This window comes from Indicator indicator, chromosome 16, assembly GCF_027791375.1.
Source record: "Indicator indicator isolate 239-I01 chromosome 16, UM_Iind_1.1, whole genome shotgun sequence".
NCBI classification, from domain to species: Eukaryota; Metazoa; Chordata; class Aves; order Piciformes; family Indicatoridae; genus Indicator; species Indicator indicator.
In genome coordinates, this window is record NC_072025.1 from 4,391,303 (window position 1) to 4,412,524 (window position 21,222).

Genomic DNA, 21,222 nt, shown 5'->3' on the forward strand with positions numbered 1-21,222 from the left:
TGGAAGGTTGCAGGAAAAGATTTAAAATCTTTCGGTTTTTCTTCTTAAAATGCTTTATGTATGTGAAACATGTGCAGTTGCAACTGGGAAACTGAAACTTAGATTTCCACCAAAAATGCTATTCCATAATTTTTAAAAGGATAAATCTTCACAAACAATTTGATTTGAACTGCTAGTTCTTGAAAAAATAGTAGCATGCATCCATATGTCCTAATTAGATATATAATATAAATATATGACTGATAGGATTATATGAATTATCAATTCACTTCAATTTGCTTAATATTTGTTCAGTAGTTCACATACAGTCATTCTTAAACTTGCTGGCTGTTCTCTCAGCAAAAATCCTGTTTATTACTTACAAGATGCTGATTATGAAGATATAATTTCAAAGACAAGAAAAGTCTTATTTTAATTTTCTTGTAAAATTAACCATTGGTATGGTAAGATTTCACTTCTGATTTGCAGTGTAAGAGCTGCTACATTCTGTATCATTGCTATATGATTCCAAGGATCTGGATCCCATTAGTTATGAAGATTTTATTACCATTCTTTGACAAAAATACATACCTATGCATTTAAAAGTAATTGTAGTTTTCATTCCTGTTAAAAGGAATATAGAGAAAGATTAAGTTCAAGACAAGTGTATGTATATACAGTGCATAAACAGAATTAGGAGGTGTTCACCAGAACGCCTTTCCCTTGCTAATTCTTGTGTGGTGGTTGCCCCTGTGCACTCCAGCAATTACCTCCCTCCCTATTCAAGCAAGGAAAGGAGTCACAGTTCTATCTCTATTCTCATTCTTGCAGGATCATCAGAAAGTTATTTTTGAGCCCTCAGAGCTTCACAGAAAAATGAAATTATCTGTGGTATTCCCTTTAATACCCAGAGGAAAATCATACTCAAGTTACTTGGGTCCACAGAGTTTATTATTTTGCTAGCAAAGGCCTTCAGTCATGGGAGGATCTCCTTTGCGAGTTGTGAGGAAGCAGTGGCAGGAGAGGAGGGTTGCAGGAGCAGTCCCAGTGGGAATACAAGGAAGAACTGCAGAATCCAGGGTGGAACACCATTCCAGCAGTCACCACAGGTCTGTAGCCAGACACCGTACCTGAGTGACAGTGGAAGCCTGATCTCCCAGCAAAACCACAGAATCACAGAAAACATCTGGTTGGAAGAGACCTCAAAGATCGTCCAGTCCAACCCTTGACCCAGCACTGAAAGGTCAACATTAAACCATGTCCATAAGCTCCAGGTCCACATGCCGCTTGAACACCCCTGGGAATGGTGACTCCATCACTGCCCTGGGCAAGACTATCCCAGTGTTTGAGAACCCTTTCAGTGAAGAAATATTTCCTAATATCCAGCCAGTTTTTGATCCAGTGCAGAATGCACTTATCCAAGCCTTGTGCCAGGAGCTTCTGAAGGAGAATGCTGTGGCACAGTGTCAAAGCCTTTACTGAAGTCCAAGTAGACAATGTCCGCAGCCCAGCCAACTCCCAGAATGAAACCATTCTCCTCTTTTGGGTGAGGTGTGCCCCATTTACTGCCAGCAGGCCTGGCATCATGTAAACTGACCCATGATCAAAAACCCCACAGTTCTGCTGATGACATCAGGCTTGAAGCCAGGAATTAATTTCATAGGTCTTCCTCAATCTGTTTGGGATGGTCCCTGCTACTGAGGGGATGGAGGAGAACACTACCTGTGCTCCCATACCCCTGACCAGTCAACCCAGGGCCCTGAAGTTCCTCTTGGCAGCACTCAGTTCTCTTTCTTCTAGTTCATCATTGCCTGTCTGGAAGGTCAGTAGTGGGTAATAATCTGTGGGCCACACCAGACTAGGGAGCTTTCTTGCCAGATCCCTAACCCAGGCCCCAGGGAGACAGCAGACTTTCCTTTGGGATGGGTCAGGTCAGCAAATTGGCCTTTCTGACCCTTTCAGAAGGGAATCACCAGTAATAACCCTTTTCTTTTTCATGGTGCTGACTGCCTTACCATTGGTAGCTCCTTGGAAGCATTTCCATCATTGTCACTGTTTGACTGTCCCTTGGAGTCCAGAGCTCCACACCTGTTATGTAGGGACAAATGGAAATGCGTGGGAGGCCATGGGGGAAGTCATCTGCTTCGCTGTGCAGGGACCTGTTTCCATTCACCCTCATTGTGAGCTCTAACTGATGATAGAGTCTGCTCTGGGGAAAGCAGTGTGTGTGACTCCACCAGTCTGTCTCTGACTCACACTCCCTGATGCTTCTCAGCCTGCTCATGGAGTTCTGTTACCAAGCGGTCGAGCTCCTCTGCCTGGGCACATCTCCCACAGGTGAGCTCTGTGCTGCCCTCCTGCACCATTGTCACAGCTGAGCCACTCTGCTTGCATGGTTGCAGGCCTTCCCTGCAGCTCAGGCTGGGTAGCTGCATCAGTGGTGGTGGGCAGAACGTGAGGAGGCCATCGCCTTCTGCTGGGTAGAGACCACTGCTTCTGCACTGGGGCTGATCTCAGTGAGAGACTCCTTCCCTGCCTAGGTGAACTGCCGCCCTGTTTGCTGGCACTCCCTGGGGGTGCTTAAGTAGCCCATGGAGGCTGTGACACTGCCCACGCTGCATTCACCTCTCTCATGAGAGTTCACCTCAACTTTGGTACTCTTCTGGACCACAGGGAGCTTTATTTTTTTTTATTGGTTTTTATTGTCCTTTTTTATTGTTCAGGTGCTGTGTGGCATATTGCTGGCTTCTGTCATTGTAGTATGTTTTGAAAGACTGACTTTTATACTGCTTCAAACTTTCACAGCTAGATGAATTGCAGCAAATGGCCAAGCAACATACTGTACAGTGAACACTGGCCCGGGTAAACTTGAGGGAAAAATGGATTCCATCTTGAGACTTCAGAAATCATGAATCATGCTTTCCTCAGTGATAAATTTCAGAAATACTAATACAGTGGATCAGGATGGTTATTGCAGTTGTGAGTGCAGAGTGTATTTTCCAAAGAGTCACACAGGAGCATGGGTAGCCTGGCAGGGCAGCACAGAGTGCCTGACCCTCTGGCTATTGGAGATTAAGCAAATTACTGGGACCTGCAGAACACTATAAACTGGTAGGAGTGACAGAAGATAACTAATAGGCAACCTTTAAAGGTGCTGCTCAGTGAAAAGTTCCCAGAGATCATCACATTAGTCAGTGTGGATAGCCAGCATGGATTTGGTAGGAAAGCTGGAAACCTGGATTCCAAGGAGGGAAAATTCTCTTATTAAAGGTGACTTTTAGCAAAGGTGAACAGTAAAGAAAGTCATGTTTAGAGTGGCATACATTGTGGAGCCTTGCTGTCAGCTTATAGGGAGTAGAGGTTGCTTCAGCTCAGCACAGTGAAGGATTTAAGATGCTCTGGCCTCTCATTTCCCTCAGGCTTTTACACTGAGAGCAGCTGATACTGTTGGCTGGTAACCCTGAATCATACCACCATGGTCTGTAACAGGGGCTCTACCTCAGAAATTAATCAGGGTCTTGAGTCTGTCTGGTCGTACAAAGAAAAACTTCCATTAATTCATCATGAAGTAGCATTTCAGAAGCATGCTTGCTATGTCTCTTACCTATGCATAGTTTGGATACTGTTATTCTAACATTCACTGTGTTGGAGCTAAAATAAAATAAGCTAAAGTGGTTGCATCTTCTTTGGAATTTAATTAAGCTAAGGATAAGCAAAACCAATAAAGTTATATGAATATCTATACATTTTGGAAGCAAGCAATTTTTTTTTAAGAAATAAAACTTTAATGCGAATTGGTTGTTCTGGATAAAATAAATAAGGAGCTTGTATTAATTTGATAGGCCTCAATTCAGAAGAAGAAAACCACAAGCAAATATTAATGGAATCTATGCATATATCTGAAGTTAAGTGGGTGCTTAAATGCTTGGCTGTACAGAAATCTGGTGATTTAATTAGGATCTTGTTACATTTGACGGGCATATCTGACTTTCAGACTAGAGAGAGAGCAACAAGAAAAGCTAATTCTAGGTAAATGTGTCAGGATTCCAGTATGTGGCAGGAGAAAAATAAAGCTTCCTGCACTGCATTTCAGTAAGGAGTTTGTATGTTGTATTTGAGCATTTTTTAAGATAAGTATTCCAAGCCTGGAAAACTTGCTGAGATTATTAAGCCAACTCAGTGTTTAATTAAAAAAAAAAAAAAGGAAAAAAAAAAAATCAAGAGAAGCCTTTTTCCACCATAAAGAAGCAAAAAGCAAGGCTCACATTTGTTTTCTTCATTGTTCATCTGTTAGGTCAAGTGCTGGACTTCACTTTCTCCGCCAGTTGACAGTGAAACAAGGAATACATGCTCTGCTAGAGGTTTATTTGTTTGGGTTTTTTTCCAGTAAGGGGTGACTCATGAATTTTTTTTCAGAGTACATAATGTAATGTATCAGGTTTAGTAGCTGCATTAGTACAATGAGCTGAAATCATCAAATTGATTCCACATGTGATAAATACCAGATTAAAATAACCAGCATCCCTTATATATACACCTCCCTATCTTAAATGTTGATATCATTGTAGTAAAAATGTTGAAAAGAAAAAAAAAATCATAATTCCATGGAAGCTATTTGATTATCAGCACTATTAGTTTGGCAAGAGTTCTATAATTGTCCATGGCATTGTTAGCACAGGTAAAGGAAGTGTGCCATGGAAAATTCCCCAAAACTTGTTTTTTCCTCTGCCTGTTTACCAACTGTACAGTGGCCGGTAAAAAGAAGTTAAGGGATGCGTTGTTCTGCCCTTGATCAGAAATAGCAATTGCAGTTCTTTTAGTATGGTTACAATTGATTTTAAGCACTTTCCTGATTGTAGCATTTCCCTTAAACCCCCATAGATTTATTTATATAATAACCACTCTGCTTAATTTAAAATTCACACAGTAATCACAGACTGGAAAGGCAACTCCTTACTTACCAGGGGGGAACCAACAGTTAAGCTTAGAATCATCCAAATGCTTCAGTGATGTTTTCCTCAAAACAAGGTCTGAATGCATGCTGAATTGTCACGTATTTGGCCATCTTTTAGAAATTCCTCCAATCTTTAAGGGCATGGAGACATTTCTACTGGTGTTTTGAAAGGGTTTCAGTGCCTTTTTGGCTGGTGAACAGAAAAAAAATGCAAACTATTACTTTGTTGCTCTTGTTTTATCAACTGAGAGTTTGCTCTGAAGGTATTGTTAAAAGTACTTTGAAAACTTGTAAATCCCTGTAATTTATGTTCCTGTGGTCTCAACTGCTTCTTTCTGTCCTTCTGGTTTTAATTTGAATGCAGTCTTGTCTGGGTGTGTACCTGTAAAATTGTGTTTTTCCAAGTACAATTTACAGTCGTGACCCTCAGTTTTACAGTGTTCTAACCTTATAGGAGCTTCCTCCAATGCCAAAAAGCCAACTTTGGGTCAAACAGCTCTTTCATATTATAATTGTCTAATCAAGGTTACTTGGAACAGATCCGATTTGGGCATTTTTTAGTTTATCACAAAGACTTTATAAGAATATCAAGTAAATTGGAAAGGTTCCTTTGCAGGAGACCAGTAATAGCATCGCCTTATTTCTTCAAATGTACACAGTTGTAAACTTAGCCTGCTTCATGACAACAGTCCCATTTATCTAAACAATTCTCCTTTTAGAGTCAATGGTACTGATAGAAACTGAGATAAGAAATACAGATGGGAGGATCTTTCTGAGTCTCTACTTACTGAAACTCCTTGCTGCATGGCTTACAATCGCCTTTTCTTTTTGGTGGCTGAGAGTGCATGGCAGACATCTATGGTGAAACAGGGTCCTCTCCAATTGCCAGAGAGCTCTCTAGTAAAGACTGACTGAGCTTCAGCAGAGTTTTTACAGTCCTGGGGATCTTTTTCTTGAGTTTTTCTCCCTGAAGACATGCTTACTGTGTTTAAATGGCTGGGGCTGGGGTTGTTTGTTTTGTAGCTCTAACTTAACGATAGTCCCTTCATTATAATTCTTTGTCTTTTGAATGAAGATATAAAATTATCTGCAGATTAATCCTGTTCTCAGTCTTTTTGGGTCATACAGGAAAAAGACGTTTCACAGCCTTAGATCTATTCATCTGCAATAAAAAGTATTACTTGCACAGGAAAATGGAAGGTTTGGGGGCTAAACATTTTAAGGTTTATTTTTAGTATTTACTTGTTGGCCACACTCATTTTTTTAGCATGACTTCAGCACCCTTGGTGGTTAGCAGGAAGAGAAGAAGAGACAGGTCACGTGTTTTAATGTTGTTACGTTTGTATTTTCAGATCATTGTACAATCTGGCCGCCACCCCACAGTGCTGCAGAAACTATGCCAGTTGCCTTTCCAGTATTTCAGTGATCCTCGTTTAATCAAAGTGCTCTTCCCTTCGCTAATAGCTGCTTGTTACAATAACCCTCAGAACAAGATCATCCTGGAGCAGGAGATGAGCTCTGTTTTGCTTGCCACGTTCATCCAGGTAGTTATTGCAGTAACATAACAGCAAGTGTGCAGGGTAACTGCAACAGCTTTTCTCACCTTTGCTGTGTATATGGAAGTCATTTGACATAACTAAAACAAGTAAACAGCATTGAAGTACCTTAAGATTGTCAGCTCTTTTGAAACCACAGATTATGTCTGTACTTGAGCCATATTATAACACTGAAAGGCTACTGAGTAGTTTAGGTTCTCACTATCACGTGCAGAATCCTGTTTTCATTAGAAAAGTTATTGGATGTGCTGGGAAGATTTGATGTAGATCCTGCTGTTAGAGGATAATTCTTAAAATATTTATTTTTTCAAGACTACAGCACATCTGAAATGGGCATATTAATGTGTTTACAGAGAAATGTACAGTTGTATACTGTGTACAGTAGATTTACAGAGAACTGGACGGAAGTGTATATCTTCTTTTGCAGAAAATATACAGCACATACATTACCAATCTAATCTTGAAATCTTTATTTTCAACAATAAGCCACTGAGATCATTATGAATACTGTTTTGAATAAGGATTTACAGCATTTTTGTTCCCTTTGTTTAAATTTATATGCTGTGCTTTATATATATCAGATTTTATGCATGCCTTATGTTTCCCGTACACTTTATTGACTGTTTCCAATGAATAAATACAGGTTTTGTAAACACTGTACTATTAAAAAACAGTATGTGTTTAGTACTGTAGTAACTCTGTATCGGTTACCTGAAAGTTACTGTTGTTGGTACAGAAATGTTAGTCAAACTTTTTTCCAATGCTTTACAGCAAGTCCACAGATTTGGGAGAGAAGGCACAAGAATTAGATGTTTCCTAAACATGCTTCTTATCCTTTTAATAGTAAAATAATTGCATAGCAGTTAAATTTAAAAAGTTTGGAACATAGTATTAAAAGAATTTGCTGTATAGTAATGAACTTCTAGTTAAATATAAAGCAGTAATTCAGCCTTTATTGCAGCTTTCTTATAGTGAAACTACAGATTTTTGTGTTAAAGTTGCAGTGGCAAAAATAATTTAAGCATGACAAGTAAATGCAGCAAGTTTGTTTTTTCAGCTAAAAAAATGTGAAAGTGGAGAAGAATGTTGCCCATATGAATACTTAAGGTTATTTATTTTGATTTCTGTGCTATGAGAGAGAGACATTTAAATCCTTAGCAGCTACAGCAAAGTGTAAGTATATTTACAAGATTAGATGTTATTAATTTGATTTCCAATTAGAGTGTATTTCAGGTTTCTAGTCCACATACTATTCTTGCAGGCTTTAAAAAAAAAGGTGTTATATAAAAATATGGAAGATCCTTGTGCACCATAAAATGTCACATCTTTACTGACTTCTCTGATACTTTAGTGTTTTACCCATTTTAAACTCAACATTTTCAAATGTTGCACATGCACAGACCAATTCTGCAGGGAACTGGGATGTGCTTAGATACCCACACACACAGATGAGGTTTGCCTCTCTACTTTTTCAGCTTGCTGCTGGTTGTCAAGCAAATCTCTCATTTGTTTCAGCAGAAGGTTTGGGAAAGACTAAAATGTTGCCCTATGACTAGAAAATGAGATTCTTCTTATGCCAGGGAATGCAAAAAGAAGTCCCGTTTACGTAAAAGTTTGGTGGTGTGTACGAATATAACACTTAAATACAGTGTGTTAGATGTGTGCAGTGTAAATCAAAGGAAAGTGCTGGATTTTATGATGACCCATGTTATACCTCCTTACCACCAGATTTATTTCTACCATCTGAAGTTTGCATCATCCTTGTAATTTTTGTTAGTTCCATTTCTAGAGGTATAATAATAATAATAATAATAATAATAATATTAATATTTAGGAGTATCCATGATTGGCTAAACTGTATCTCATGTCAAATCATGCTGTCTGTGCTCACCGAATGCTCCAACAAAAGACAGGATCCTAACAGCCCTCTCGGTACTAGGGCAGCTGACTTGCATAGTCTTGCGTTGTTCTCCAGGATGTGGGTGTCCTTGCTGACTCCAGGGGGTCCTGCCAGATAGCAGCAGGGATCACGCAGCGTGTTGGGCACGCACTGCAGCTGGTTACATGGCCAGCTGCCACTCTGGCTAGAGCTCAGCACCTCCCTGGGAGAGCTTCACAAGCTCTCAGGAGATAACAGGATCTCAGGCTCCCTGGGTCACTGGAAAGCACGGCCGATGAAATTGGGCTGATTCAAGAATTTTGTAAGAGGGTATTTGGACTCAGGAGCGTAAATCTAAACCTCCATTTGTTTTAGAAAAACACAGCCATAGTAAATGTTCTCTTAAATTAAAAGCAATGATAATAACTGTTTACTAGGAAGATGTTAAAACTTTGTTCTTCCTGTTGTGTATTAAAATACTTTTTTCTTCCAAATAAGGTATGAATAAAGGTATAAAATCCACTATATTTTATAGGATTCAGGTGCTGGCAGTATTCTGTTATGATATATAGCAAAAAACTCGGAGTTTGTTAATTTACAGATTTCCTAAAGTAAGCATTTTTGAGTGACCGTGAAGACTTAAAAATATTGGTATAATTCTTCAGATACAAGAGCTGAAAACCTGATGCTCATTTGTTTTGTTTTGGTTTGTTTTTTCCCTGCATAGGATTTTGCTCAGAGTTCAGGCCAAACGGATAATCAGTTCTCTCAGCAGAGGGGTACGTCTCCAATGACATGTAACAGAGTAGCAATTGAGTAACAAAATGTGTAGGCATATTCTACTGTGATTTAAACGTTTTGAATCTGCATCAGGATGAAAGGAATACAGTAAATTGCAACATGGGTTTACATTTTGGGGAGAGCCTCCCTAGCTTTCATTCTGATTAAATGTACATGTGTTCCAGCCTGCTGCTCACCATGTCAGGAATTCAGTGTTAATCTTTATTAACTGCTCTGTGGTATCATGTCTTAAAATGTGATACTGTATGTGCACATATTTAATTAGCTGTCACAAAGGCTACCTTCAGAAGTTTCAGGTTGCAGAGAAGGCACACAGCCATGACAATACACCCAGGGAGACAAAAATTAGTGAAATACTGTCCTGTAATTATCCCATAAAGTTTGTCAGGTTGCCAAAGAGTTGAGATTTAACCCTCCCCTTGTTTGTTGTAAATACTGTGTAAAATGTAGTTAACCTCTTTAGACTAAATGTCAAAGATTCTTAGCTAAGATGGCTATTGTTAAACACATCTGAAATTCAAGCACGTTGATGGGAATGTGGTCCTGAGTCACCCCTATTTTGCAGAAAGTACATTGCTTGGGCAGTCTTTTCTCCCTTGTAGCTAGCAGAAATCCGCCACCATTTTGCTGAACATTTGGCAGAACGTGAGCCTTTCTAGGTCTAAAATATAAGATTTGTGTTTAAAAATAATTTTTAAAATAAGAAATTAACTTTATGAAGATTGTTACTGTCAACATTATACCTCTTAGTCTGAGTCAGCCTTGTGCAGTGTCTGCAACACAGACTTTCCAGGATTGTGTTTGCATGAGAATCTGCTCAAGAAACATCTAAAGTCCAAGTGGAAAACTGCTTTTTGTTCTCGCAATGCAATCTGGATGAACTTTTAAACAAAAATGACTATGTGGTGACATATGAGTGTGATTTCTAAACATTCCCCAGTTGCAAAAAAGCTGACTCAATTAATAGTGTAAGCAGGATTATTTTAATTTTATTTTTGTACCACTCAGATCTGAAGGATGGTGTCCCTAAAAAACCAAATGAGAACAATAACGCTTCTCAGAATGAAACTTTTGAAAGGGGAGACTTCATTGTTGGGTGCAGCAAGACACTGCTGCAAGGGTGGGAGCCCGTGAACCTGCACATGCATGTGTAGCCCTGCTCACATCACCGGCAATACTCGTAGGAGTAAAAGCTGTATTTGTAATCATGCTGTGGGCTTTGGGGGAATCAGGGAGCACATAAAATGTGTAAAGATTTATAATGTTCCAAATGCATAAAGCAGAGAGCCTGATCCAAAAGCTCAGTATTCTAAGCCTTTGCTCACCAGAGCCCTCAGCACCCATTTTTAAAGGCAAAGCTCGATGTCCAGAGCTCCACAGAAGTGTTACTCCATGATTTGGGAAGTTTCTGGTGGGGAGAGGGGGGTAAATGACTTGAAGTATCTTGAATTGGCTGCATGTTCATTATTCTTGTTTTATTACCATCTGAAGAGGAAATCACTTGGTAATTTTATGTTCTATTTTCAACAGAAAAAAATTTCACTTCTCAAGACTTTCTTGAGCTGTCCAACAGATTCCCCCGCCAGTCCTGGGAAGAAGCTCGACAGTTCTTCTTGAAAAAATAAGTGTTGTATTTGGTTTTTAAATCCCTAATGTCATCACACTGACCAGTTCCTGCTGACTACCTTACGAGGCTATTCCCAACAGTTTTTGATACTCTAAATACTTATGCTGTAGATATATAATTTGCACTATTTGTATCCTAAGTACTGTAGATACTTTCAAGTTCTGTTTTGTAATTTTAATAATTTGAGTTGATTTCATTCACTTATCCTATGTCATGACTTGGGTGTTTTGTACCCAGAGATGTGGTGCTACTTGCACTGCAGAACTGCTGAAGTAAGATTGCAAATGGAGAATGTTCTATATATCTTGTAATAAATTAACTTATTCTGTCTGTAGTGTGACTTGTGCATTACAAATATTGGTGTGTTTGAACTACCTTAAGCAACACGAGGCTCAGAAAGAAAAACAAAAATCCTCCTAAGCTGTATTTCCAATTAATGAAAAGTTGGAAGGATTTATCAGGTTTGGCCCTGAGGAAAATTCACTTACAATTTTGGGGTGATTTGGGCTAAATCACGTAATGATGGATTTTTTTTTAAACCGCACACTTTTTTTAATGTTTTGATAAGACTTTAATAACGCTTGTTTAAACCTCCTGCTGTTCTCCTAATGGTGAAGGCTCGATGAAGCCGCATTAAAAGGCAGTACTGGCGCGTCTCGTCCCGGTTTATTTCCCGCGCCTCTCGCCGCTGCCTGTGTTCGGCCCGCGCGCTCGGCGGCTCTGAGGGGTTGCGGGGACGGCTCGGTGCTCCCTCAGAGAACGACCGGCAGGACCGCGCCGAGCCCGGGCCGCCGGCAGCTCACGGGCACCGCGACTGCCCGCGTTCCCTCTTCGCGGCCCCATGAGCCGGGGCCGGCTCGCACCTGAGCCGGTGAAGGCAATCCCGACCCACCCGGCTAGCCGCCCGCGCGGCCGGAGGCGAGGCCGCTGCCTGAGGTGAGGCCGCGGCGCGGCCTGAGGCGGGAGCGGGGCCTCTGCAAGGATTCGGGTCTCGTGGCCACCGCCTGGGAAGCAATTTCACGGCCCGGGCAGCTTCCCTGCCAGGTAACGGAAGACGCATACTTTAGAGTATGCCTGGGAGAGCGTGGAGAGCTGAAACCCGACCCGACTGGAGCCAGGTAACTGAGGGGGCCCCGCGGCGGGGTCGGGAGCCGGCGGGAAACCCCCTTCCCACCTGTCTCCGAGCCAGGGGGCGACCTGTCCCGGCGACAGCAGGAGTCCCTGGCTGAGGCGACCACTTCGCCTCTCCCGCTGGTTCGTTTCGGGGAGCCCGGGCTGCGCCGTTCGCCGCGACGGCAACGGCGGGTCGCCGCGCTGGCCGGCTCTCCCGCGGGGGCCTGGCCTATGGACACCCGCTTCCTCAGCCCCTCGGGAGCGATGGAGTTGTCCCCCACCAGGGCGCCGCTCTGCCCACCCTCTTGCAGCTCGGGGACTTCGGGAGAGCCCAGCTCTTCCCGCTTCGCGCTTCCTGAAGGTGCGAGACCGATTGCCTGGGGATAGGGACGTGGGCGCCGCTCGCTGTCGTTTAAGGTTGCCTGAACCTGCGATCCCGCCGGGAGCCGGCTCTGAGCGCGTTAGCATTTGGATAACGGGGAGGGAGCGGGAGCCGCAGGAGCAAAGGCAGCCCCTGCCGCGCTCCCAGGTGATGCCAAAGACAGATAAGGAGCCGCCGCCTGAGTCTAGACTGGGGGATGAACGCACGCCGCGCCGCCGCCCCAGGGGAGCCTTCGTGGCCCCTAGAGAGGAGGCAAGGCGGCCCCGTACCACGGCAGGTGCGGGCACGACCCGGCCAGCCCCAGGGGCTGCTCCGAAAGGGAAACCTGCGCTCCGCCTCCCCAGCTATAAATAACCGTGTCCGGTCGGGAAAGCCGATTAGCGCCTTGGGGGTAGGCCTTGCCGGCAAAGCTGGGGTTGTGCCCATCCCGACCCGCGCCCCGATCCTGCCTGCAGCGTGATTCCACACACAATTTGTCCCTCCCGCCCTCTTCTGTTTGCTTTTTTGGGTTTTTTTTTCGTTTCAATCCTTTCCTCTTTTTTTTTCTTTTTTATTACGTCCAAAATATTTAATCCCACTATTCAACCGCTGACTCTGACAATAAATAACAATAACTTACTTTTGTTCGTTAAAGGCTCAAACAATTCGTCCTCCGTCCATTGATAACTTAACATTAGTACTGGTTTTCCCGTTTAAAAAAGTCTCGTTTCCGTGTCCCATTTTTCCAGACATCTTGCGGGGCCGGGAGAGGCATCAGCGTGAGATGAGGCTGGACGGCGCGGCTCCAAGGACCGAGGGTCAGGCCGGCTCCGCGGCCACGGAAAGGCGCGCGCGCCGGGGGACTCTCTCCTCCTTTTGTTGTTATTATTTCTTTTCGTCTTTTCCCTTCAAAAAGGGAAGAAAAGCCGTCCGCCTCAAGGGGCGGGCGAGGCAGCCTGTCACCGCGCCGGACTTCAGCCGCAAAATCCGCGTTTCTTTGGGGAAAAGAAACATCGAAATCCGCAGGGCGAAAAACCCAAAACAACTTAAAAACCAAGGCAGGGGCTCTCTCTCCGGTCTGGTGAAGGCAGCGAGGATCCCGGTGCTTTTTTGGCCGTCAGCAACATAATTTTTGTTTTGCTTTTAAATAAGAATAATTAAAAAACGAAGGCGTTTGTCCGGCGCTCTGGGAGCGGCCCGGGGCCGGGTGTCTCATGCAGGGAGCGCAGGCATGCGGAAGTCCCGCGGCGGCGGGCGGTCGGACCACTTCACGTCTCGGCCGGGCTGGGCACCATGCTGTTGGGGGTGTCGGGGAGCTGGGAGGACAGCGAGGTCACGTCGCTGCCGGAGGAGGTGCCCAAGGAGCCGGACTCAGAGAAGGAGACCTGGGGGAGTAGCGGCGGTGAGGGCCTAGCGCGGTACTCCCAGCCCCGTCCCCGTCCCGCAGCGCCCAGGCCCATTTGGCCAAAGCCTGCCCGTCCCCCTTGGCCCGACGGGGCGGCCCGACCCGGCGCGGTGCGGCTCACCAGCTGCTGGAAGGCGGCGGGCTGCTCCAGGTCACTCTGCAGGGCGAACTCGCTGAGTGCCTTCCAGGGTGGTTGATAGGTCTGGACCTCCACGGCGCTGCCTTGAACGGCGCTCTCGTGGCGGATGGGGCTGCCGGCCACTAGTGGAGTCCCGGTGAGGCCCTGCAGGCTCTGCGGGAAGCACATGGGGCTTCAGTGTGGCTGCCGCTCGAGCCCGCCAGCCCAGGACACCCTCCCACCCAACTCCCTCCCCGGAGGGGCGGGCGGGAGCTCACCGTCTTGTCGCTGTGCTGCTGCTGCTGAAGCTGCTTCATGAGGATGGACTTCTTCTTGTCCTTGCAGCGCTTGTTCTGGAACCAGACGCGGATGACACGGGGACTGAGCCCCGTCATCTCTACCAGCTGCTCCTTCATCAGGGCGTCGGGGCGTGGGTTGGCGGCGTAGCAGGTCCGCAGTGTGTGCAGCTGCTTTTCGTTCAGCACCGTCCGCACGCGGGTGGTCTTCTCTGCCGCCTTGTGCGCCGGCGGCCGCGGGGCGGGCGGCCGTCCGGGCACCGGTTCTGTTGCGGGTGAGGAGGGCGCGCACCGTCAGCTCCGCCGTCTGCCCTCCCGTCGCAGCTATCCCCCCGTCCTCCCGCTGCCCGCCCCGAGGGGAGCCGGTACCTGCGAGGTGCGCGGTATTAGTGGGCGGCGGCAGCGCGGGGCTACACGGCCCACGGGCGGCGGCGCCGTCGTGGGGCGGACCGTGGTCGGCTCGGCAGAGCAGGTCGCGCTCCCGCAGGCAGAACTGGTCTCCAGGTAGGAGCTGGCGGCCGCAGGCGGCGCAGCGGAAGCACTCCAGGTGGTAGACGTGGTCGCGGGCGCGCATCACCAGGTCGCTGCTGCTGAAGGCCGCCCGGCATTGGGCGCACTTGATGCCGAAGAGCCTGCGGGGACGCGACACGCCGTCAGGGCCCGCGGCCGCGCCGTCGGGAGGCGCCGCGAGGGCGATCAGCAGCCGAGACTCAGGTTTTCGTTTGGGGGAAATTTGGGGTTTTTAAGGGACTTTTGTGCTGTTTCAGGTTTTGTTTTGGTTTTAACGAGTGTGGGCGGACTCGGGTCACCTGCTGTAATCCCGCTTGCAGTAGGCTTTGCCGTCACGCAGAAAGCATGTGCAGGTCTCGTCCAGGGGCTGCCCGCACTCGGCACACTTAAGACAGGCGACGTGCCATTCCAGGTCCGGCGACACCCGCAGCAAGAAGGGGTCCTGGATACGGCCCCCGCAGCCTGCGCACAGGGCCAGCCCCGGCCGCCCTGCCGGGAGCGAGCGGGACACGGTCAGGGGCAGCGCTGGGCAAAAGCAGAACCGCCAGCAACGAGGGAAAGACATTTTTTATATACATCAAAAAAACAAAACAAAAAACCCCACTCTTTTTCCTTTTCTTTTTTTTTTTTCAATCTAAGAAGAAAGAAAAATAAAGACAGAATCATGGAGAAAACTAACGGACAGAAATGCGAATGGAGAGAAGTAAATACAGCCAGAAACACAAAAATAATAAAAGAAAACAAACAAACAAACAAACAAACAAAAACCAGAAAGTTGATCTAGGAAAGTAAATGTAGGACAGAGATATAAAAGTAGAATTTCGGAAAAGGAAATAAAAGCGGGAACACAGAAACAGGAGAACAAAAGCTGAGGAAAACCGGAAAGAAATAAAATGAAATTAAAAAGAAATTACAAAACAGGAACAAAACCAGCAAAAAAAAAAAAAAAAAAAAAAATAAAGAGACATGGGTAAATGAAAACAGACAGAAAGCGATAGAAAACCAAACAAAAACAGAAAAACGGGAGGAGAAAGAAATAAATAAAACCAGAAAGAGGCATTTAAAAGAAGACGGACAAAACGAAACACGGAAAGAGAGAAAGAAAGAAAAACGGTAACACGGACAGAAAAAGAGAGAAGCAAAGAAAGAAAAAGCAGAGAGAAGAAGGGGGGGGAAATGGACACAGCAGAATTGATCAGCAGCGCGGAGAGCCAAAGGGACAGGCAGTCGGTAAGAGCCAGCGGGGCCGGGGAACCCTGGGCACGAACGGGAATCGCGGCATTGGCGATGCGAGGGGACGAGCCTGCAGCCCCCGCGTCCGCCGCGTTGCCGCAGCCTTTCCCGTCACTGTCACCGCGCCCGCGGGTCCGGGCTGGCGTGGCGCTGCGACCTCCAGCCCGCCCGACGGCAGCGGCGGCCGGATCTCGGCCCCGCAGCGTCCCGCGCCCGCCCGCCCCGCGTTGGGCAGCGCTGCGCGCACTTACTCTTGGAAGGCTCCCCCATGGCGCCCGGGAGCGGCCGCGGGAGGAGGATGTCCACCATGCGGGCGGCCCCTGTGCACCGGCCGCGATGCGCGATGCGGGATGCGGCGCCGCCGCTCCACCACTACCCGCGCCGCGCGGGGCGGGGGCCGCGCGGGGCGGGGGCCGCACCCGCCCCCCCGGGCCCGCCCCGCCGGGCCGTGCCGTGATGTCAGCGCGCACCGGCCGCGGGGAGGGGGGGGCGGTGCTGACCTCACCGCGAGGCCCCCAGAGGCGATTGGCGGCCGCGGAGAGGGAGCCCGCGGATTGGCCGTGCTGAACAATGGGCGCGCGGCGGGGCGCGGAGTGGTGCGGGAGCACGGCTCGGCGCAGCCCGACGCCGGCTCGGACGGGGCGGTCAACCCTGTGCGCCGCGGGACACGTTCCTCCGCGGGGCCAGTGGATGTGCACTTCAGCCCCTAGCGCCCCAGGAGGCCGCGGGACCCATCCGGCTGCCACGGCCGACCGCGGGACCCGCAGACTGCCTAGCGCGGTGCCCGGCACCCATCTCTCCGGCCTGGTACGCGAAGGGGACGGCGGCATTGGCAGCCTGGAGGACGGAGATCCATTCTAGCTTTTTCACCTATTCTCCCTGATATTTTCCTTGGGGTTTAGTTCTCTTCTTATTTCCTCCGTTTATTTTCCTTTTCTTCTTCTTTCCTCTCCTGCCTTGTACTTCATCGTCCCTTTTCCCTGCGTTTCGGCGTGTCTTGCGCAGGTGCTTGCGGAAGGGCGCAGCGGGGCAGTCCCCGGCGCTGCGCGGAGGCACATTCCCCCGGCAGGCGGGGAAGGGACCTTTGCGACGGACGTCGGCTCAAGGCTGCGGGCCCGCGGGGCGATTCCCTCCCGGGGGGCGCGCACGGAAGGGCTGCCTGAGGACCTGAACGGGACCGCCGGCATCGTCGGGGCGGCCGTCGTGGGCAGCAGCAGCGTGACAAGTTGAAAATAGAGGGAAAAAAAGACTATTTTACAGTATCTTCGTGCACCTGATCCCATTCCTGCAGCTGAACTTCTACTGCTGCTTTTTATTCCTTCCATTAATTTTTCTCTTTCTCCCCAGTCTCTAAGGGTTCTTGTGTGTTAGCAGAACACTAGGGAGAGGACTTCAGTGACTTTTGACTCAGTTTTAAATTCCCAAAGACCTCAGCACAACAGCACAAGTAGCTCTGAAAGTCCATGGAAGCTTATACACACTGGACTGGAATTGAAACTGCTGCTGCACTGGTGCTTCGCTCCTGTCCTTATCCTCCATGTCTTTTTCATTTTACACAGGGAATTTGACAGGCATGGACCAACTGTACAGGAAGATCATGGAGACTTTACATTCTGGCTCAGGAAGGGCTGTGCTCACTTTGTTTGGAGGAGGGAGGCAGGATGGGTTTTCCAGCTGAAGCACTTATTTTTTGAGTTTGTCACCCTATAGGTATGCAATCCCAGAAGCTGGGGTGGGGGAGAGGGTGATTTGGATCACCAGTGTTTGACTGTTTTGACACACACACCACAGCCCTTGCTACACCTTTGAGGATCCCCAGTGTTGAAAACAAACATTTAGGTTTGCACAAGAGCTGAAGAGGGGAGGATGGCATTTTGGGTACCCACTTCAACAGGGGCATGTGCCACCAGGGGATTTTGGCATCTCTCCCAGCCCCTGAATGTGTGAAGGTGCAGAGGTGCAGTGTGGCAATGACATCCTCAGGACAGGGTAAGCCCATGGGTCCCCTTCCTGTGTGGCAGTGGCAGGGTGGCTGTGGTGCCCATCAGGGTTTGTGGTCCAACCACCATCTGCGATTAGTATGACTCACTTTCTACTGGCAGAGTTAAGGTGGAAGGTGAGTGATGCGAAGGGCATTGGAAAAATTTGTCTGGCACTTCAAACTGGGGTGACCCTGCGGGACAGGTAGTGGGAACCTATACACTGCTGCCATGGCTGTGAGGCCACGCAGCGTGTCCTGGCCTAGGCACCTAGCAGGAAAAGGGGTACAGAAGGATAGCTTCTGTCTGAGCCAGACTCTTTGGAGTCCTGCATGAGTCAGTATCTGCATGCGTTTACAATAAAGCAAAAACAAAATGTCAGAGTGATAAGAGAATGAGGCACGTCTAAGAATACAGCAGCTTGGCAGGGCTGCTCCATGTTGCATCACTCTTTTCTTATTCGAGGGCAGGGTCCTTTCTGCTCTCCTAAACCTCCTACCAGCTCAGGGACAGGAAAGGTTACAGCTGAGCCAGCTGAACTTTCCCAAACAGGCTCAAAGCTGCGCTGTGAGCACACCAGTGCCCATATAGAGCAGTGCACTGACAGCAGACAGCTATGCTGGGACTCAACTTAGTTCCTGATCAGGTATGTAGGAACACAGTGGGCAGTGCTGCACAGGCAGTTGACTAGAAAACCCCCACAAAGAACTTGCAGGGAAATACTGAAAGCCCTGAACTTCCTCTAGATGATGTACAAAAAGCTTTAACATTATACGGGCAATGCCAAGAGGCATAAAACCATCTTGGTACCACCAAGTTTTACAAACAGGTTAATTTCGGTTAATTTAAGGGAGGGTAAGGGAAAGCACATTGTAACATCATAGAATAATTCAGGTTGGGAGTGACTTGTGGAAAACTGCTTTCAGGTTGTTTGGACCTGATGGAAGCAATTGCTAGTCGAAACCAAACACAGTGTCTCCTACCACACTGACTGATTATTCCTTGCTCTCCTCCACCCAGTGAACAGTTTCCATTCACGTTGTCGGGCAATTCCAGTTGGGTTCAGTGCAAGAGCTGGTGGGGGCTGTCTGGCCACAGGGTGAGGTGGCTGACAGCACTTCCCACTCACTATGGAGCACTCTTTGGTTTTTGCTCCCAAACAGAAATACAAGTTTCCTCTAGAAAGGGGAAATGGTGACGATTTTTTTTTTGTTTGCAGCAGATTGCAAAGGCAGTAAATGCTGATTCTTTCAGAGCCAGCCATGGATTAAGTCCATTATAAAATTAAAACAGATGGAACACAATTTTACTTACATTACCAAAAAGGACAGGAACCATATGCAATAAGATTGCAAAGCTATTGTTATCATGTTACCATTAAAACCTTTGATGAAGGGTTTTCTTTTCTTTCATAAACTTGTTCACATGAAACAAATGTTTTATTTATCCATCTTGCTAAGATAATCATATTTTATTTAAAAAGATGACATCTCTCAAAAAAAACAGCTCTTGGTTCTAACAGAACATGTAAATAACAAAGAAATGTTGTAAAACTCCAGTATTGAACCACTGGGGGGTTCAGTGGGGAGGATGTAGCAAAAGGAGAATTCCCTGTCCATTTTTCCTTTAATAACATTTCCTTGTGTTTGGGGACAATGTCTGATACTGAAAATAGATAATTAATGAGATAATGGGATACTGCATGTCACCTCCTGTCCAATGGGATTATCTGATGGCTAATTATGGACAGATTGTGATTAATGTGATTATAGATTGGATATTAATCTGATTCTGGATTGATCTAGTTATGTTTTAGTCTGCTCCAAATGGTTAATTGGATCTGAGATAATAGAAATGCAGCTTGCACCAGATTTTGCCACATCAGTTGATGAAGTATCTTTTGATCTGGGTGGGTTGCGAACAATAAATTATTTACAGCTGTTGAGAAAATGACTCTTTCTTAGAATGTAGTCATTCATTTTATTTTCGAGAGCCTTTGAAAACAAAATCAATATCCTTTTTAAAAGGAGATGTTGACAAAAGAAAGGCACGTACATAACTCACAAACAAATGTGACGAAATTAAACAGTGGTTAACCCGGTGGCCTAATGTCTGGTGATGCATTTGAATTGCTATGCGGAGCTTTGGGCTCAATTCTTCTGAGACCAGCAGGGGTTGGGAGCATTGCAGGGGAAGAGGGCCCAGTGCTGGGGAAAGTGGTATTACACAAGAGCTACTGCCAGCCCTGCTATTGATTAAGAATCAGCCATGGTAAAATGGCAAAGGGAGCCTTTGCCATTTTTTCCCCTCTGGGTAAGAAGGATTCAGAAAGCTCATGGGTGCAGAAAGGACTCATTGGCCCGTCTCATCTCATACCACCATGCAATTGGACCCATTCTTATTATTTTTCCCCCTTGCAGCGAGCCTCTTAATTTATGATTGACCTCAGTGATGTCTCCCAGAGATTCATCTGGTCTTGATGTAGCCTGCCAGCGTGGAAGAGGCCGACTTGCTCCCTTCAAAGCCATCCTGCTTGTTAACTACTTTCACTGAAATGGCACATTAAATGTATATTTTAGGTTCAACCTCCAGCCACTGAATCCCATTATGCCATTATTTGTGGTGGGATTAAAGGCAATAGGTAACTTGCAGTGCCCTAGACTTTGTCGGAGGAAAGTAGGGGGCGCAATAGCTTTTGTCACGAGGTGGCAGAAACTGCCAGTAACTTCAGAAGGTGCCCCTCTTTCAACAGGCTTTGCAATAAAAATATCAACAATCAAGCAGGTCCCAAAACACTGAAAAGGGAGTCCTATAGCAGTTGCTGTGCTTAATGCTGAGATGTTACTGAGCTCAAATTGAAGGAAAAAAAGGAAAAAGTGACTTTCCCTGAAAGTGCTTGCAGGCATGGCAAAGGCTGCTGCCCTAAATGATTTCACACACTGGCTGTCCCTGCCTCTGCAGGAACGGCTTGGGTTGGCACAAGCGGGAATACAGTGGCATCTGGATTCTTCTTCAAGAGCGTAACGGGCAGAAAAAGCAGCTACCTGTTTAAAAAATAATGCTATTATCCAGCAGAGAGTTTTACACATATCTCCCATTAGCAACAAGGCGAGCTAAGTGCCAGAGGAGGGCAGCAGCTTGTGAAATGCCCATCGCAGGTGTCTGCACTTGGAGAGGAGCTGAGCTCTGCCAATTGGTGTCACTTCCCCTGTCCTCCACACTAACCATCCCAATTCCTGGGCAGGACAAAGCGCCTTCCAAGGTAATCTGAGCCTTTGCCTCCAGGAGGTTATGGGAGTCCTCCTTTTGCCTGTGACCTAAGCAGCAGGGGCTTCTTTAACTCCTCTGGGGATCGTGTTCTCTAGGAATATGCAGTAAATGTGATATGCTGTTGCTCTCTGACTCCCTTAT

The 21,222-nt window shown here is 46.7% G+C and overlaps 2 protein-coding genes across 2 annotated transcripts in view; one reads left to right on the forward strand and one right to left on the reverse strand.

Moving 5' to 3' along the window:
• Positions 1-10,794, forward strand: part of SCAPER (S-phase cyclin A associated protein in the ER) — a 125,296-nt gene extending 114,502 nt beyond the window's left edge. Inside the window, exons 25-27 of the mRNA XM_054387894.1 lie at positions 6,286-6,477; positions 9,096-9,147; positions 10,700-10,794. Coding sequence (XP_054243869.1) covers positions 6,286-6,477; positions 9,096-9,147; positions 10,700-10,794 — 339 coding nt within the window. The remainder of the gene's footprint in view (positions 1-6,285; positions 6,478-9,095; positions 9,148-10,699) is intronic.
• Positions 10,795-13,538: 2,744 nt separating this feature from the next.
• Positions 13,539-16,141, reverse strand: ISL2 (ISL LIM homeobox 2). Its single transcript, XM_054388174.1, has 6 exons — positions 16,084-16,141; positions 14,899-15,088; positions 14,459-14,721; positions 14,072-14,355; positions 13,797-13,967; positions 13,539-13,655 (listed from the first exon to the last, which is right to left on the reverse strand). Exons 1-6 carry the CDS (start codon positions 16,139-16,141, stop codon positions 13,539-13,541), a joined length of 1,083 nt encoding a protein of 360 aa, XP_054244149.1.
• Positions 16,142-21,222: the final 5,081 nt, after the last annotated feature.

Bases quoted from the DNA above. Each gene is read 5' to 3' on its own strand.
- ISL2 (XM_054388174.1), bottom strand. From the start codon at position 16,141: ATGGTGGACATCCTCCTCCCGCGGCCGCTCCCGGGCGCCATGGGGGAG. The intron at 15,089-16,083 runs GTAAGTGCGCGC...CGCTCCCGGCAG, and splicing joins CATGGGGGAGCCTTCCAAGA to GGCGGCCGGGGCTGGCCCTG. The intron at 14,356-14,458 runs GTACCGGCTCCC...CACCCGCAACAG, and splicing joins TAATACCGCGCACCTCGCAG to AACCGGTGCCCGGACGGCCG.